The following is an 18,876-nucleotide window of genomic DNA, read 5'->3' on the forward strand; positions in this document are numbered from 1 at the left end:
TGGGGCATTGCATAGTTCAAACAATGCAAAATAGACATTTTGATGTTCTTCAACGTATTCTGTCTTTACACATTTGCATCCTAAAAGGTTTTCAGCTTACATGTAGATGTGTATCTGTGTAGCTATAGAAATCTGTGTTCACAGGATATACGCTAGGCAGGCTCAGGTTTTATTGCGTGTAGTGCTACATGTAACTGCTTTTGACTTTTGGTACAAAGCGGTGGTGTTACTACATGAACAGACTATGCATCAAAACGTCCTATTTGGATGTATAGACTCTTTTCCCTCCTGGGTCTTGACTTCGGAACTCTGCATTTTGAACAATACTAGCTGCTCTGAGAGGGAAAGTATAGTCTCTTGTGCTTCTTGAAGAGACCAGGCTTTCCTGAGTATTGCTAAGTGCTGGAAATAATGTCTCAGCATCCTAAATTTAGTATATCCAGACATCTTAAAAGAAACTGGAATTGTTGACTGAGGGTGTTGGTGTGTGAGTAAGCATCTGAATTTCAGATTTATCATTTACAGTTGTTTATATGTGAAGATTACTTACTAAGCTTTGCAGCTCAACCTGAGGGCAGTTGACTAGATACATATTTTGATGATTTAACATTGTGTATCTTCTAAGCCTTGGAGAGGCTCTTGCTTCGTTTGATTTATGCACAGAACATCCACAAGGGAAGAGAGGACAGAGCCATATACTTGTTTATGGTTTCTTTACCTAAAGGTTATTTAAAAACATAACTTTTATGCCTTTCTGTTCTGCCACAGGAAAGGGTGCCCTTAGAGTGACGGGACTTCTTAAATGATCAGTCCTGTATGATCAGGCTTGTCACTGCCTATTGCATTTAAATAATATGAACAGTTAAAGTGAAGAGAAGGGAAAACCCGTGACTCATACCTTGGATATATTTCAAATACATTCATGGCAAACATAAAGCTTGGCAGTATGATGCTACTTCTATAGGAGAAATTGCTTTGCAAAATATGGTCTAAAGAATGTGACACTTGCACAAATAAGCTTTTCCCTTTCTGCACAGGGCTATGTTTGTGAAATATTATACATCATTAACTTGTATGATTACATTAATTTATAACCCAGCAAGAATGAACACTATGCAAGGCATTCACATGTCTAGTAGGCTGTTACACCTACTAATTTTCTTCAGCATTTCATGTTCTAGCATGTACTGCCTTTTTTTGTTTGCCATAGTATTGTAAACATAGTGATATAGTACAGCAGATAAGACTTTAGGATTTCAAACAATTTTTAAGTTACAGAAGCTACTTTTTTTTCCTCAGTGCTGGAGCCAGTGGAGTCTGTGTCACAGTAGGAAGTTCTCAGTGTGACTGGGAGTCTGTTTTATTTTTATAGCTCTGTTGGTCTGAAGTTTTTTCTTAACCTTAGACAGTTTGAAATAAGAAAATGCTCATGTTTCAGATGCACTGTTTGGGAGACCATTTAGCTGAATAATCCAAGAACTGATTGTTGTACCGAGTTTTCAGATAGAAAAGATGGTGTGCAATGTAAGTGGCAAAACTAAGTGAAAAAAGTGTAAATTAATTGCAATGAAAAATAGATATTTTTACATCTCATAATATTAAATGAAATTATTTGTACTTAATGGCAGTGCTTTGAGATTAAAGCTGTATTCCTGCATAGCAATTTGGAATATATCTTTTAAGTTTGAGAATGAAAGAGTATTTATTATTTTACATATTGCGAAAGGCTTCATTTGGAATTGTTTTCACAGGAGGTAGTTGGATCCCTTCTCTTTCATCTCTGTTCATTTACGGTTGTGTTCCTGTTGCATGATCTGTGACCAGTCGTGCAAGTCGGTGTAATAAAGATACATACACCATTAAGGTTTTAATTAGATCCAAGGAGAACTTGCGAGCCATTCTGCTGATAGTATACAAATGTTTTAAAACCTTCTACATTGCTGTTGCTTCAGCTCCTATGAACACCATTTTGATATGTTACTTAGTATGTATAGGGTCCACTGAGTCAAATTACTAGAAATGCCCATTCATCTGGAGACACACCCAAATGAATTGGTGTGCCGTTAATGTTGTATGTGCATCGGTCGGCATAAAAATCTTTTGTTCTGGTGCCATCACGATAATTGCCCTTGATTTCCGTAAAGTGGTTTCACACAACACTGGCAGGTTTGATCTGCAGTTAAGCATTTTATGTAAGCAGAGCATACTGTTGTTGTTTGTGCCATCTCAGAATGCCGAGGATCTGCACACATCAGGGTGTGGAGACCAGTGGTTCTAAGACTGAAGGCATTTGTGGAGATGCTTAAATATGAACTCTCCATCTGTAAGAGGCAAATGTTTTGCAGTAGTAGACCTCTGAAAAATAAACATATGCAGCTCACTTCTAAATGGGAAATTAATTTTTTCATGAAGTGAAATGCTTAAAAAAACCCACAATATAATAGAAGGATAGCAAGGTGTAACCTGTTGAGACTTTTTTTACATATCTTCTTGGGCAAGAGTTTGGTAGTCTTTCATGCAAGAATAAAAACTTCCTGAATCTCTAAAATGGTATAAGAAAGCAGCTCTTTTCCCATGATGCTGCTATGGGATGTCATTCGTCCTGCAAAAGAAGATCAGTCTTGGATCCCATTAATTGGGGAAATAGAGCCCACTGTTTCTCAAAAGCAAAAGGAGTCTAAAATAACCTCTAAATCACCAGCATAAAGTACATTGAGGTCCTTGGATAAAGTATTATACTGAAGTATGAAGGTATCAGTAAGTTATTTGGAATGTGCTATATTTAGGACATGAATTTACAGTTTTGTGCAGTTCATGATCCCGAGTGTGTGCTGAGTAGAACTAATCTCTTACACAGTGCCAGACAGTGCCTGTTTTAGCAAATAATTTAATTCAAAACCTCTTTAGAATGTCAGCCGTCAGAATGAAAGCCTGTAATGTATCTTGGAGATAGCATTTTAGAAGAATGAATTAATGTCTTCACTGTATGGAGTCTGAAGTTTGCTATTTGAACAGTAGTTTAGGGAGAACTAATTTCTACTGTGTTATTGGAGAAACAGTATCTGAACAGAAATTGTTTCTTGTCTTAGCTTGTTCGTACATAGCAGACAAAATAACTGCAGCTGCTTCTGCTGTCCTTCAAAGCAGTGAAAGCTAGTGGGAACAAAGCCAGTGGTCCTTCTGGTACCTACACCTCAGACTTTACTTAGAAACAAGGGCTTGTGAGTTCTTACTAGGGATGCTTATGGAGGAACCATGTTTATCTATACCTGTTGTTTTACCAGTGGGAATTAAATATTGCTGTTTGGTTTACCCAAGGACTCCAGTTGGTCTGGTAGTATTGCATATGTTTCTTGAGGCAGTTGCTTCAAGCATTCCAGTGTGTGCTCTTGATCTTGGTGTCTCACAGCTTTGATTGCCTCCATACTCTTATCATAGCTGTTTCTGAACTGTTGTCTTTTGAATAGGGATGTCTCAATATCTTTATTTTTCCCCTCAGCTCCTTGATTAAAGCCTTTGTGTTTGTCAGTATCCATCCTCATTGTGTGTGGAAATAGTCATATGAAAACATGCTGTCCAGACGAGTTTCCAGATAAAAAGAAAAATCTTGCCCTGTAGAAATTGTAAAGGTTTTGAAATACTACCTGGCAGCTGATGCTAACTGGAAGGTTGGTTACGACAATATTGGACTGCAAGGAATGACGCCAGTGTAGGCGTTGAAGGTTAGGGACAACCAGTTAGAATTTGTTTTGGCCCACAGAACCAAAGAGTTGGAGTTACTACATAGTCCTTAGCTTACCTGCTGTGCCTAGATGCTGTAATTTGTATTTCAAAACTGTTTCAGAATATCTTCAAGTATGCGAGCGTGTTAAATGTTTGTCGTACTCTGAACAGTTTTGCCTTTCCTTTGTGTTGTGCAGCAGGCCAGTCTCTTTCACTGCCTCCCATATATATTAGTTAAGTACAGCATTTCGCATAATAGAAAATGAGTGATACGGCTATTGTGGTACATTCTCCATGGCTGATTGCTCTTTTATGTGAATAATTGGCAGCATGCATGCTATTTGAATTGTACAGGCACATGTCAACTGACATTTAGGCTGAGACTTAACATTTAGTCAGAACTAACAAAACGTTCAGTCCTTTAAACATGATAGGAACATGTTAGAAGCTGCTGCTGTGGTGCACTCGCAAAGCAAAATGAGTATCTGTAAACGCAGTAAGAAACAGCCTTAAAAAGATCTGGACCAGTCCTGTTTCACTAAATCATTAGAATGTTTGCCAAATGTGTTTAATGCTCAGAAAAGATAAGGAGTGTATTCCTGGCCAAAAAATTAAAGCAAATATAGCACAAATTAACATACCAGAAAATTATCAGATAATAGCAGTGCACAAACTGTCAGGTTAACTCTCATGCTCCTGGGAGTCCAATCAGAAACTGCAGCTAAACGGAATCTATAAACTTGGAGCAAAAACATAGTAACTATTTCTTTGCCACAGTTTCTGCTTTGGCAGCTCCCTAAGAGCTCCTTGCAGACTTTCAGCTTGTTCTAAAGGAGGACTTCCTAACCAAAAAGAAATCTAGGGTATGTTTCTGCCAATACTCTAGAGTTCTAGCAACAGCTGTCATAAGTAACCATGGATGTTTTGACTTCTTTTTCAATTAATGTCTTTTAAATGGAACTACCGCACTGAGCCTGTGATTTGAGTTGGAACTTCACCTGAGACAACTGTTGGAAGTCTGGGATTAAAGCACAGCAAGTTTTGGCAAATACGTTGCATCTTAATCTCTTTCCAGTAGGTTTATCTGTTAGCTTTCAGAATTGTAAAATGGTTTCCTTTTAACCTTTGCTATCTTTTACTTCAACTTGCAAGTAAAACCTAGATTCAGAATAAGAAGGAGCAAAAGTAGGTTTTTGTCAAGAAAACTTTAAGCAACAAAGCAAGGCATGGTGAGCAAAACTGTTCTGTAATTGTTGCAACACAACATACATTTGTTTTGCTTGACTATTTTTCTAGGTGGAAGTGTAGGCCAGAACAACTCCAGCTGCAGTAATTTTATGATCTGTATGTCAGTGTAAATTTTTGAAAGCTTTGTTTTCTGTTTCAAGAAGCAGTTTAAAATAGCTTGCTAGGTCAGCTTTATTCCTGAATGTTAGATCTGAAACATGCTGGTTTACTAATCTTTTCCTTTTTGAGCACTTTGCTCTGCTTAGCAAGTCAACAGAAATCACAAGTCTAGAGAATGATCATAGAGATGGCTTTATTTTTCATCAAAATAATTTAGAAGGGAAAAATGTGTCTACAGAATTGACTTGTGTTTTCTGAATGTATTCCCAAAATGGAGATCACATTCCCAGTCAGGCTGGCCAAGAACTGTAATGCAAAATGTGAGCAACTGTGAAGGGATGAACAACTTCTGCTGTTTTGAACTAAAGCTTGCATTGGTGGGATATTGAAAAGTGTTTGGTTATGAGTTAAAGTTGGGACAAGATGCAGCTGGGGAGCTTGGTACCAGTACTGTGCAAAATACTACTTCTGCAATACGAATTAGATACAACTTTTGACCAGTCTGGGAAAAACTCTTTGTGAAACCTCTGATCTGCCCTGCTGATTTAATAAAAAAGGATTATCCAAGCTACCATAAGAAAACACACTCTACTTCTTACTATGACTTTAACCCAGTGACTTTTTTGATTATTAATCAAGAATATCAGTCAAAAAAGATGAGTAATGCTATTTGAGGGAAATCTAGTGTAGTCTGTAGGAATGACTTTCTTTAAACAGGTGAGGGCTAGTACAACAGGACAAATCATCAGCTCCGTGTTTCTGAAGGGAGCAGTTTCATTTGAAAAGGACTTTGTTTCCAAGGGAGTCCAGAAAACACATTCTCTTAGTTCTGTGATGAATAAATGTCTGTCATGAGCTGAGCATTACATACTGCCATAAGCTGCTGTTTTTGTACAGAGTGTGTTGTGTAGTGGAGGCACTGACGCTGTGGAACATCTATTTCTGATTCATGGGATTGCTATGTTCGGGTGGAAATCCACTAGCTGAGCTTCTTTCTTGTCACTGGAGAACGGATGGTTTCCATGCTTCTTAGCTGTGTTGTTCTTTTACACATCACAGTCGTCCCTTAAGTGAAGTGATCCTCAGTTGGCAGAATTTTCAGTTTGATAAATTGGGATCTCAGAGTTGCCGTTTGGCATCCTTGGGGCTCCTGAAAGAAAGTGAATTTCTGTCTTGGAAGACATTTTTGCAAAGGAACAATGTAGAAAGAAACAACATTTATCATCATGTATTTTCAGCAATTTACAGAGCAAGTAATTACTTATCTTTTTTTGCTTTAATGTATGCACTTAGGTTTTGAGGCATTTATAAGATTGCAAATTATGGTTCATGTTGGCCACAGCTGTTACAGAAACATTGAACAATTGGGACTTCCTGAAATGCGATCTACTGCTGCTTTAATATTCTGTATTGGTTGGAGTTTGCCTTTCATTCCCAACAGATTTGACTAATGTTCCTAGAAACTTGCTTTCTTTGAAGCGAATTTCCAAATGTAAACAAATCTGTAATGTGCTTGATGTTCTGAGCTGGAAAGAACCTTGAGTGCATTTCTGTAACACGGACGAGGGTGGCTAAACTAAATGCTTCCAGAAAGTGAAGCAGCCTGATACAGTCTTGAATTAACCTTAAAACATCCGGTTCATCTTGAACTGTATTTACAACAGTTATCTGTAGTGGATATCTGTATCCGTGACCGATTGGTAGAAATTGGCTTTAATGGGTTGTACCATTCATGTGCTCTGTGCTGTGTTTGATATTAGGGTAATTGGTTTCCCTAGCCTGGGCCCATGGGCCCATTTTTACTTTATTTTTCTTTTTAAAGCTTCCTAGCCTGACCTGTTAGCGAGCCCTTGAAAATGGCACTCTTGAGGTAGTTCTTGCCAGTATGGTCAAATTGAACATGTGCTGAAGTTTTAATACAAGCATTGAGAAAGGTGGCTAAGTTCACAGCTTTTGTTTTGCCATGCAATGTCCCTTTTGACTTTTTTTGACACTAGTTAGCAGAATACAGTCAGACTGTCTACAGTTCCACTTCCAACTGGGGCATATGCCTGGCCTTGTTTGCTATGCCATCTTGCTCTTTTCCTTCAACTGTCTTAAAAACAGATTTTCTCACAAACTGTCAACCTTTGTTTAAGTTTATTTTTAAAGTGAAAGGGAGGGTAACATACTATGTAACTAAAAACATCATCCTGTTTATTGTATACTTGCATTATGTTTCCTTCTAGTTCTCTTTGTGTTCTTTCAGTTTTACTCGATCAGCTCAGAGGGAAAAAATGCTTTTACTTTATAAAAGATCTCTGAGTGTCTTCAACTTTGTAGGCACAACAAAACTATTTTATGCGGAAGACTTTGTGGAAAATAATGTTGATTATTGGCATAGGCAGGTAGGCTCTTTCTTCCCTCACACAAAATAAATATTTGTAAAAAAGATGAATGTTCTTGTTACAGGCGGGTTTAAGCACAGACATTTTACTGCATTTTTGTGGAGTGTGTAGATAATTTACAGTAGAAGTTAGCTAATCTGTCTTTCAGTAACTCTTGCCCAGTTACAAGAGAGGGAATTCAGGTTGCAAATAGGTCAGAGGAGGTCAGTGCTTTGGAAAATCTCAATAGGACTGCGGTCCCAAATCACACCTTTGCCGTAAGGCATTTAGGTCCATGGCAGGGACATGCTTCTGGCAGTGACTCGCTGAGGGAGATACTTTACAGAACTATGCATGATTTCTGAACTAATTATCCTACAAAATAGCGTTTGGGAATCCGTTTATTGCAGACAGTTAACTGCTCTGTGATTTCTGACTGACCTTCGGCTTGTCAGATGGCAGAAGAACCAAAGCTTGTTTTACCCAGAACCAGGGAACATAACTTTGGAATTCCTCCTTGGGAAACTGGTTGTCGTAGCCAAATTGTCTTGCTTACAGTTTGTAATTCTGTCCAGTATATTTGCGACTAAATACTACTGTCCTGTTAGTGACTGATTTCAGTGATGTCTGATAGTGAGTTTATTTGTAATTGTCTTAATCTCTTAATATAGAGATTGTGTTGATAGAGCAGTCCAAGGCAGCTGAAAGCTAAGGGAGCAACATACAGTGGAAACTGACATTACTTACTGTGTGATGCTCTTTCAAATGATAGTTTTAGTCTTCAGGATATTGCCTGGTGATTTTTTTACATGTACTAATGCTTTTGAAAATGTGAAATATTTAATGGTGGGGAATGTACATATTTGCTACCCTCTAAAACAGTGACTTTAACATAAGGTGTCTCAGTTGATTGAAAAAAATCTCATGTTACACTTGGTTAATGCAGGTACTGAAGGCTTTGTCTTGTCACATTCTTAAATGGCATTTGTTCTCCTTCTCTTTTAGGAAATGCCCAATTCTGTCTTTCTGGTAATGGAGGTATGTGTTAACATATGTGTTTCTGGCTGATTTGAAAGATGATTTTTAGACAAAACTCCTTTGCACAGCTGCAAAATAACCATGACTTGTTAAAGCAAGCAATTCTGAAAACTGGATTATTAATTTCCGATGCACTACTAAATTTATCAGCAGTGTTTGTTCCATAAATTATTCAGTTTCATTTTATGATACTGTAAGTATTGATGAAGTGTTACACCTCAAATTATTAATTAGAGATAATTGACAAAACAATTTTAAGGCAAACAGCTGGAAAGGATCTTCTAATTTTCATGAAAAGATTATGAAGTAAAAATTAAAAAGTATATAGCAAGTATTTCAGTGCTTGTGTTTTGAATAAAAACCTTTCTTTTTGACAGTACTGCAATGGTGGGGATTTGGCAGATTACTTACAAGGTAATTGATTCCTATATTTCCCTATTAAGAAGCTATTGCATTACATGTTTATATTGGGTATTCCTGTAATCCATTGGTGTTTCTCTGAGATTTTTTTTGCCCGTGGTTTAAATATTTTTCTGTTCATGGAAGTAATTCCACAATGTATGTTCACTGTGGTGTGATTTTAGAGTACCTTCTTTATAAGAGGAATTGAATTCACCAAGAATCCGTTTAGTGTTGTATTCTGTCTCCAGTCAAGGTCAGCAGCAGAGTGCTGTTTGTTGTGTGTTTGTATGCCACCCTAGGAACTTGAAAACTAAATTTTGAAGCTGCAGGAAGACATAAGGTTTTGCATTTGTTTAAAAATATTTCCCAGTGTTTTTAAATGCCACTCATAATTGAAAATAAAACCCACAAAGTAGCAATGAAGGTGAATAAAATAATGCACAGACAGAAAATGCTTTTTGCCACTGCTTTCAAAACAGTTGAATGTAACATTCCCTTATTTGTAAATGAGGGAGACGATGTAGCTAACCATAAGTAGCCTGCTGAAAAACGTGTGGGTTTCTGTTTCCAAAATTGTATTTTGGGGACTGCTTCCCAGTGTTTTGATTCCACCTGCTTTCTTTTCCAAGATGTGAACTTGAAAATACTGAATTACTTATACAATAATGCTTTTTACAAAGAGGCAGTTCTGGCTTAGAAGAGATTTTACCCTTCAACATGGCTCTGCCCGAAGTGAAGACAGAAGTTACAGAATTATAACAAATGGATTTTTATTACAAACAAAGTTTTGAGCAGAGATGTTGATCTGCATATTTTTCTTGATGAAAATATTCTTCTACTTGCCTTTGTATCTCAGTATGTTGAAGGAATCTTTTTATGAACAGCTATTGTTATGGTAACTGTGTATATTAAAAGCCTAATTCGCTTCCCATTAAAATCCTTGGAAAGACTCATACAGTATAATCCAGTGCCTGCATTCAGTACTTTTTCAGACTGCAGAATGAGATAATACCTTCTGAAGAGACTTTCAAAAGTACATCTTATTTTTTCCCTTCAAAATAAATTTTATCATGGGTGAAATTTTTGAGCAGAGTGGTTATCTGCATCCCCATAATAATTTGTTTAAAGGACAGGTTTTACAGCTTCAGGTTGTAACACGATTGTAGATACATTTAATTTTGTAAACTGAAGTTCTTTTATTTTCTTGACTCCTTTGCTTTTTTAGCAAGTTCAGGATTTAATGGTGATTGAGAAGTTTTACAATTATTATACTTGAATAATTGTAAAGTTGAATAAACTACTGTAAAAACAGATAATTCAGAGTATTGTAGCTAGTGTAAAACTATGGAGATGTATATGTTGTTGAGAGTATATACATTTGTAGAAAAATACTGGAGATTGGATTGTTCTGAATGTAATTCACTATGATTTGATTGTCTTCATTGTTTTCACAGTTGATCACTGTGAAGTTTGTTGCTTTTTGCCCAAAGATAATGATATTTATGTTCTCATCTGCTAATGTGTATGTTATTTCCAGCTAAAGGAACTCTTAGTGAAGATACCATCCGAGTATTCCTCCAGCAGATTGCAGCAGCTATGCGTATTCTGCACAGTAAAGGAATCATTCATAGGGATCTTAAACCACAGAATATTTTGTTGTCTTACGCCAGTCGTAGGAAGTCAAGTGTCAGTGGCATACGCATCAAAATAGGTAAATATGCTTTTCTCTGATCTAAAGGTAAATCATTGCTGTTGGATAGTTTCCCTACTTAGAAGTGTCTTCATAGTTAAAGCACAGAGGATGTACTAGATATGGTGTTTATTAAATTGATGCAAATCAGACAGTAAGTCTAGAAGGATGAGCTTTATGCTGTAATGCAGATTCTCAGTATAAAAAAGCTTGAGTCATAAAGACCTTTTTGATTAAATCTGCAGGGAAAAGAAACCTATTTAGCTGATGTTCCTAGTATTAAACTATTTTAATTAGACATAAATCTGTAACCTTTGAAACTTCGAGTAGCCATTAGCCCATTGCAAAACTGTGTGCATGCAAGACTCCAGTTGCAGTTTCAGCTGGGCTTTTTTTGTGGTAGACCCTCCTAAGGGTCATTTGAGAAGTTTAGAAATGTAGGTTATGACCTATTTTTGGCAGAAAGAGGTTTGGCATTGTAACTGGGGAGAGATGTCAACTGTTCAGAATACTACCAAACTCCTCCTCTTCAGAGGACACTTCAGGAGTTTTAATCTCTCATTGTCTGTTACATGTCCATTTAAAAATACCTTGTTTTTAACAAGTTTCTTTCCTATGCTTTTGCTCAATCAAAATCTGAGATCTGTTCCAACTCACTCCATCCTCTGAACAGCACAGAGGAGACAAAACTTCTTCTCTTGCTGTCCTTACTTGATAGTTTCTGATGCTTTTGCCTATGTGGAAAATTTGGGCCTGCGAAACTTGATTTCTTAAACTGCTACCTGATGTGATTTCACTGAAGCAGATTGTATATTCATCACTCTTAATGAACCATTTATATTTAGCCACTGACTTTAATCCTTTCCTGCTGACGCCAGACAGCATGCTCTGCAGCTGGGGAGATGGCTGAGCAGCAGTTTGTGCAAATGATGCCATTGCTGTTTTTTGGCTTGCTATTTGGAAGATAATACATTATTCTTTCAGTGTAACATAGATTTTACTATTCCACGTAGTTGGCTATATATTATACCTGTCTTTTTGTCTCTAACTGGTAATTGTAGCAGATTTCAATAAGAGACAGATCATTTCTAGACTTTACAGATTTGAAAATTATCTTTCTTTTCATTGACAAATGTGTTTCTTTACATAGCTGACTTTGGTTTTGCTCGTTATCTGCATAGCAACATGATGGCTGCAACTCTGTGTGGTTCCCCTATGTATATGGTAAGTGACAGTGTATTTCAGATTGTGTTGCTTAGCTCAACCATTCTGCTACCAGAACAAAGTAATTTACTGCTTGCAGATTGGCAAATGCCTAGTGTTGCTTCAGAAGTATTAGGGGGAGCATGCAGATCACCTTTCCATAGTTTTACTAGCTCCTTTTTTTCTTGTGATTTGGAGATCACAACTGTTAAAATCAGAGAGCCATTGAACATTTCTTAGCACTGTGGGGAGGAAAAATCTTAGAGAAGTAAAAGGCAATGCATCTTAGCATTAATTTTTTGGCAAAGTAGTTTCATTCCCACTTACATAATTTTTTTTTCCCTGAAATAGGACATTATCTCCTTCCCAGTTTCTAAGAAAATAAAAAGTGATCAAATATAGGCTCGAGGAGCTTTATACTAGTAGTTAAAAAACCTACTTTTTTAATTCTAGTTACTTAATGTGTTCTCTCACATGTGGGGTTTGGTTTTGCTTTTTTAAAAAACCAATTTGGAGTTAATTGCTGTTAATTTTTACTAAGTAGTGTGGTAGTCAGTTGAGCACTGAACTCTCTGACTTTGGCACTACCACTACCATGCTGTATGGTCATGGAAAAATCATTTTGCTTTCCCTTGTCTTGTTTTTGTATATGTAAAATGGTGATAATGATATTCCTTATGAAATGCTTGGTCATTTATCCACAAGGAGGACTGCATAAACCAAGTAAATAACGCTTACCTCTTATTCCCATACATGCCGATCGCTAGCTGCTTTCTTTAGAACATCAAGATTTCTAGTTTTCTGTGGTTTTGAAACGTAGCTTTCATTTTAGATAGTGTAATATAACTGTTACCTTTCAAGTCATGTGATGCAGATTAAAATCTAATTTTGTCTTAAAATATTTACTCTTTACAATAAAGTGTTCTCTGTTAATACTGCTCTGACAGAAGAACTGTAGAATTCGTATTGCTGTAGCTTTTCTTTTTTGTTTTCCCTCCTGAGATTTTCCCGTTCTTTCCAGGCCCCTGAAGTGATTATGTCTCAGCACTATGATGCTAAAGCAGACCTGTGGAGCATAGGAACTGTGATTTATCAGTGTCTTGTTGGAAAACCACCTTTTCAGGTAACAGTTTATTTCCTTTTTCCTCTTTTTAGTCTCCTGGAAATTTGTAGGGCTTTTCCTTCCAGTCATGAAAACAGAAGTAAGTAGTGATGTCTGAGTGTAGTGTCAATTCTTCAAAGGCCAGATCGCTTGAGGGTACCAAGGAAGAAGTTGCTCATACTTAGTCTATGAGATCAGTGTGTTCAATCCAGAGGAAATATGTAAGAACACCCGGTACTGAAGTCACTGCTGTGCTTGGGGTTTTCTCCTTTAAAGCCCATATGCAAAAGCCTCCTTTTTGTGTATGTGTACATAGGTACGAAAGCTATTTTCACCATTAAACTGAGCTTTAATTAATGTACATTTTTATTTGGCAGGCCAATAGTCCTCAAGATTTGAGAATGTTTTATGAAAAGAACAGGAATTTGATTCCTAGGTATGTCACCGTGGCCTTTCCTGTCGCTTACATTTGTTGATTGAACACTTTTTCATCTCTGGGAATGCCTGGGATTCACAAAAAACATTTGATGTTACTATATTGACAAGGACGTAGTATGATACCAGTGACTCATTCATGTTGCATCTTGCCTTCGTTGTACCTTGATGAGTTGAGAGTGTCCTGTACTAAGGCTATAGAGCATGTATACTGAAGACTTATGGCAGAATGCTGACTTCCTGAAATTTAATGCATTATTTAATGCATGCATGAAATTTAATGCATGTTTTACTTCCTCTTGTGTGCAGTATTCCTAGGGAAACATCAGCTTATCTGGCTGACCTGCTGCTGGGTTTGCTTCAGAGAAACCAAAAAGATAGAATGGACTTTGGTATGTAACTTTTCCTTTTGCTCTCTTGACATTCCTTGTTAGTTGTATTCATGTGACCAGAATAACTGCCTTGACCTTCTGTCTACAGCCAATTACATGAAAAGTGAAGTATTTTTTTCTTCTCAGTTATCATAAAGGAGGCAGAGTAGCCAAAAGAAATAATTAGGTAACTACTGTCAGTCAGTATTAAATGATGCACATAAATTATTACTTTGGTGTTGAGTAGTGAAATATAAATTAGTTTAATTCTTTCAATTGTGGCCTTTTTTCCCCCCATAGTGTTAACTAATATACCTTAAATTTCATGTCACAGTCTTATTTCTGTCACTTGAACTGGTGTTTTGGCTTCAGACTGGGAGCAGACATCTCTGATCTCCATGTGGTGTTGGTTGCAGAAATGTAACAAAGTCCTGGAAGAACCCACTTTGGAAGCAAAGTTGCTTTAAATGGTTTCCTCCCTGTTGCTTTCTCTTGCAGACTGCAAATGTCATAACAGTATTAATGGGGGTATAAACTGTGTACATTTGATTTGACCTTGAAAGCTATGCATATGTATATTGGAGGGCAATGAGAGATGTGATGTTATGTCAAAATTGTTTATATTTGCAAAGATGAGTTCCTAGTATTGCACTTAGATATTGATAGCTGGAGAGACTTCTTTATTTTAGTGAAATATTTTCACTGGGGTTTTTTAAGCCCAAAAGTGGTAGAAACAACAGTTGTATCTGTATTTCGTTAAGTCCTAAAATTTTAAAATTTTTAAACTGTGCAGTGACTGAAGTTCACATACTGTTAGATTTCTGCAGTGTCTGTTTAGGATTGCATTTTGAATTAGTTGGGAGGTTAAACCTAGTACAAACTAAACGGATACCCCCTTAACACAAAAGTGAACTTGTTTGGCTCCAGCTTACTGCTGTGTTTGGCTTTTTCTCTTTAGCTGGAGATCTTTGGTTGCAGAACATTGTTCTAACTTCTTAAGATTTCAGGGCCTCAAATCAGTACTATTGAATCATTCAGAATGGCTACAACTGTTGCCTCTTCAAAATTAGTTAGGAGTAGAGTTTAGATTTGTGTGTGCTTTGTACTGGCTGGATTGTCTGTTACTCACTTCAATCTCAAAAAGCCTTTTTATTGCTGGGTTTTTGGTTACCTATTACTGCCAAAGTAGTAGTGCTTTTTTTCTTCTTTTTTTTTTTTTTTTTTTTAATGGAAACTCAGGCAGTGTTTTTAAAAGACCACTGAAAAGTTAAATCTTGATTAGTTCTTAGCTGCATCTTGTATGTCAGGTTATTCATGCTGGTTGTTTAAATTTTATAGCACTATTTGCTATTGCAGTTTAATCATAGCTCCCAGGAAATGTTAATCTTAAACTTTTAGTTAATTAAAGCTAACTTAGCTAAATACAATTATTTTTCATTATTATTATTTTATATCAACAGCAGCGTGCTTTATACTGGGATTTGTTTTAGCAGCAAGATAGGTGACCCATCAAGTTTAATTTACGGAATGGTGGGAAAGAGCCTGAACCTTAAAGTCTCTTCAGGCTCTTTGTAGATAAGACCCAGTTCTTTCCTCACCTCACTATCAGCTCTTGTGATGCTGAGATCCTAGGGTGAGTTGCAACCAGAAGTCAGACATGCTCAGTTTTTGCTTCTGCTTATGGAACTTCACCATTGCTCTTTAGTTACGCATGCAAGCTTGGTTTTGATGCAGTACTGAAATACACAAATTGACTCATTCATCACATGTGGTGCTTGTGTATTTGTGATAAGAAGACTATATTTGTTAGGCTGTGGAGAGAGGAGGATTCAAAAGGTGTTTTAGTGCTTTACTTAAAGCTCAAGACTCTCCTAGCTACATTTTTTTTTCCTTTTCAATTCCTCCTATGTTTTGCTCCAAGAAGTATCAAACTTTTTTTTAATGATTTGGAATTTAAAACATTCATCAGTACTGGCATAATTAAGGTGTTGCTCTTCGGAGAACCAGGCATGGATTTTTGTGTGTAGACGTGACTGAAATAATTTGATTTAACTGCTGTACCTAAAAGCTTAAGTAGAAGTCAGATACAGAAAAAACTCATGATAATTGGGTAAGATGTCCCAGATGATAGTGACAGTGTTCAAAGGTTGATTTATAAATCTGTATGTGTAGGAGAATTAATACATCACAAACATGGACTTTGAGTAATTGATTCCACTTTGCACTCTGGGTGTGCTGATCCCTACAGTTTCTTCAAACATGGGAAATTCACTGTATCATTTGTGGTAGTGGGAGAACGCATTTGTGCTTAGGAAGAAAAATAGAAAGCAGAATTGTAGTGATGAAAGTCATGTTTTCCTTGGCTGAGCCACTTAAAGGGCCTCAAAGGGGCTGCTCTGGAATGTGCTTAGCAAAGGGAGTGAAAGGGAGAGTGTATAACTGAGCCCAGTTGCCTGTTGTTAAAGTAAAAATAGCGTTGGAAATCTTGTTGATCTTCCAGCAATATAAAGTAGAACAGTGGGTGTTGCACAAAAGCTCAAGAACACCTGATCCTCGTGTTCAAGTTAATAATTACATTGTTCTTGCATTATAGCTAGTCTCCCTTCCTTATCGGGTCGTGGAGGAAAGTGTTGTTGAAGGAAGAGGAGATACTGCAGGCCTCTACTGCAGGCCTCTGATTCTTTCTTTTATTTTTTTTTCCTTGTTATTTACTTAGGTCTGATGAACAGCCTTGTTTCTCCTCAACTGTTAGAACATTAAAGTTCACAAAGCTCAGCAGCTAGCTTCTACCAACCCTCAATTTCCCCTAACTAGCTGAAGGATGCTTCTTGTAGAATAAAACTTTCTGTGTAAACTGCTAGCCAGCTGGTTATGCTAAGTCAATTAAATGCATCTCAGCAAATCCATTTACAACAAAAGCAAAATGTTTCTGTTGTAACAGTAACAAGTTAACTGAGGAAATTGTTAAAGAAATTGTGTTTAATTCTGCTTTAAACTGTGAACCAGCTGCACAGGTCATGTTCTGCTGTTGGGAAGTGGGAAGGAGAATGGCTGCTGCTCTGTGTTGTGATTTTTGGCCACCTAAGGAGTATCATTAATGGGTTCAAAAATAAGCATCAGTCTTTGGGAAAGGCAGAAGTGAAAATACTTTCAGTGTTTGATGTCAGAGAGATACTCGTCATTTTGAAGAATAAATTAAAACTGAATTAGTATCATATTGAACATAGAGAACATAATTTTATGAGGAGTATAGGAAGGCTTCTTATGTACATGATCTTGTGTACATAATTCAGTCTGATTTGCCTTGCTGGCTGTTGTTTGAAGTTATTCAATTGATTTTTGTTTCCTTTCCAAATGCTATAGCAACATATAACATAGAAGGCTTTAATCTTTTATAAGCTCTTCACCCTCTGGCTCCGAAATACTGATTCTGGGATGGCAACCATTTATCACCATCTGCAATATAGTCTGTAAATTCTATGACATTCGTACATTTACTCACCATGGTTGTTGTTTCTTGTTCTATAGAAGCATTTTTCAACCACCCTTTCCTGGATCAGATTTCAACAGTCAAAAAGTGTAAGTAGTTTTGTTTTTCCAATTATGTGTGTAAATGATGAATGTTGGGGGCTGGAAAAGGGAAGGATTTGCCAAATATCACACTAAGTGTTTATGAGGCATTTTCTTGAGTCTGACTTGTCGTTGTGCTCTATTGTGAGGCTAAGTGTTGAATCCTTTTTTGTATTATGCTAGACTGAAATGTGATACTTATTTACTAGTTCCTTTGACATTTCAAGTGAACTTAAATACTCTTGTGTGTTTAAGGGTGTGCTGTGCTTATAAGTTGTATAAGGGTTTATGAATGAAAATCAGTGAGGAAATGAGTTTGTCTGAAATTCAGCCTTTCAAAATCTCAGTCCCATTTTTGTTTGTTTTTTTTTCCCCTGGGTTTTCTTCTTCTAGCTTGTCCTGTACCAGTGCCCACATATGCAGGCTCAGTCTCTGGCAGTTCCTGTGGTAGCTCTCCTTCATGCCGTTTTGCTTCTCCTCCAGTAAGTTCTCTGTTTTACAGAACAATATCTAGAAAATATTTTCGGTAATGTTTAGCCAAGAGTTATTGAATTTTAGATCTTTCAATTCTTGAACAATATAAACTGTTGCGTTTAAGAGCACAGAGCAAGGAATACCCCTGTCTTCTGCTAGAAGAATGGCATTAACATTTCAGTTCTCTCTTGCTCCTTGTGTTGTACTTTGTGGGGTTTTTGTTGTTGTTCTTTTTTGTTAAAGAAAAAATACATATACACATCAAATGCTAAAGTAGCAAATCTTTAGATGTGCTAATATGATTTGCAATGTAATGAATGTTACAGATAAGTTTTGAATTGGCCTTTTTGGCTAAGGCCCCTTATATTGATACGACCTGGTGACTTCGATTTTATGTGGTATTTGAAAGCGGTGCATCTGTATCATCACGAATGATTGAATGAATTGCAATTGTTTAAATTCACAGCCTATTTAATATACAACTGTCTAAAGTGACACTACTGGCTTATCCAGTGTTCAAAATTTCCAATTTCAAATACATTTTATATTTCTAAATACTTAAGAAACAAAAAAGGGCCCAAGATTAATCTCTTTTTTTGTCAAAGCTAGTGATTATTCTTACTTTAGAAGCTTCATAGTTAAAAGACCAATTCTATGTTCTGAATCACTGGATTTATAGTGGGTTTTTAACTTTCTTTTTTCCACACCCCCCCCTCCAGTCTCTGCCAGACATGCAGCATATTCAAGAAGAAAATTTGTCTTCCCCTCCATTGGGTCCTCCTAACTACCTTCAAGTTTCTAAAGACTCTGCCAGTACCAGTAGCAAGAACTCCTCTTGTGACACAGATGACTTTGTTCTTGTCCCACACAACATCTCTTCAGACCACTCATGTAAGAACCTTCCTTATTTTTACATTTTAAAACAATTTCCACTTGTAACATACCTTTATGCCGTGCTATTCTTTTTTCTAAATTTGTCTCAATTCACATTGGAACTCATTTCTTTAGTTTGAAGGGAGACTGTTTGGTATACCTGCATGCCCTGCATCTGGGACACCAGGTGGTATACCCTGCATCTGGGACATTTTCACTTTCAATTGAGAGTAGCCAGATATGCTAAAGATACCAAGGTCATTTAAAGTCATGGAAAATATT

At 36.8% G+C, this 18,876-nt stretch overlaps 1 protein-coding gene across 1 annotated transcript in view; it reads left to right on the plus strand.

Annotated features, from left to right (window-relative positions):
* The window catches only part of ULK2 (unc-51 like autophagy activating kinase 2), a 41,287-nt gene that overhangs the window by 4,460 nt on the left and 17,951 nt on the right, over positions 1–18,876 (plus strand). The window contains exons 4-13 of the mRNA XM_072882502.1: positions 8,442–8,474; positions 8,852–8,888; positions 10,414–10,587; positions 11,717–11,790; positions 12,791–12,892; positions 13,249–13,307; positions 13,616–13,698; positions 17,206–17,256; positions 17,641–17,729; positions 18,441–18,612. Of these exons, the coding sequence (XP_072738603.1) occupies positions 8,442–8,474; positions 8,852–8,888; positions 10,414–10,587; positions 11,717–11,790; positions 12,791–12,892; positions 13,249–13,307; positions 13,616–13,698; positions 17,206–17,256; positions 17,641–17,729; positions 18,441–18,612 (874 nt within the window). The remainder of the gene's footprint in view (positions 1–8,441; positions 8,475–8,851; positions 8,889–10,413; positions 10,588–11,716; positions 11,791–12,790; positions 12,893–13,248; positions 13,308–13,615; positions 13,699–17,205; positions 17,257–17,640; positions 17,730–18,440; positions 18,613–18,876) is intronic.

The sequence above is a fragment of the Ciconia boyciana genome, chromosome 17 (genome assembly GCF_034638445.1).
Source record: "Ciconia boyciana chromosome 17, ASM3463844v1, whole genome shotgun sequence".
In the NCBI taxonomy this organism is placed as follows: domain Eukaryota; kingdom Metazoa; phylum Chordata; class Aves; order Ciconiiformes; family Ciconiidae; genus Ciconia; species Ciconia boyciana.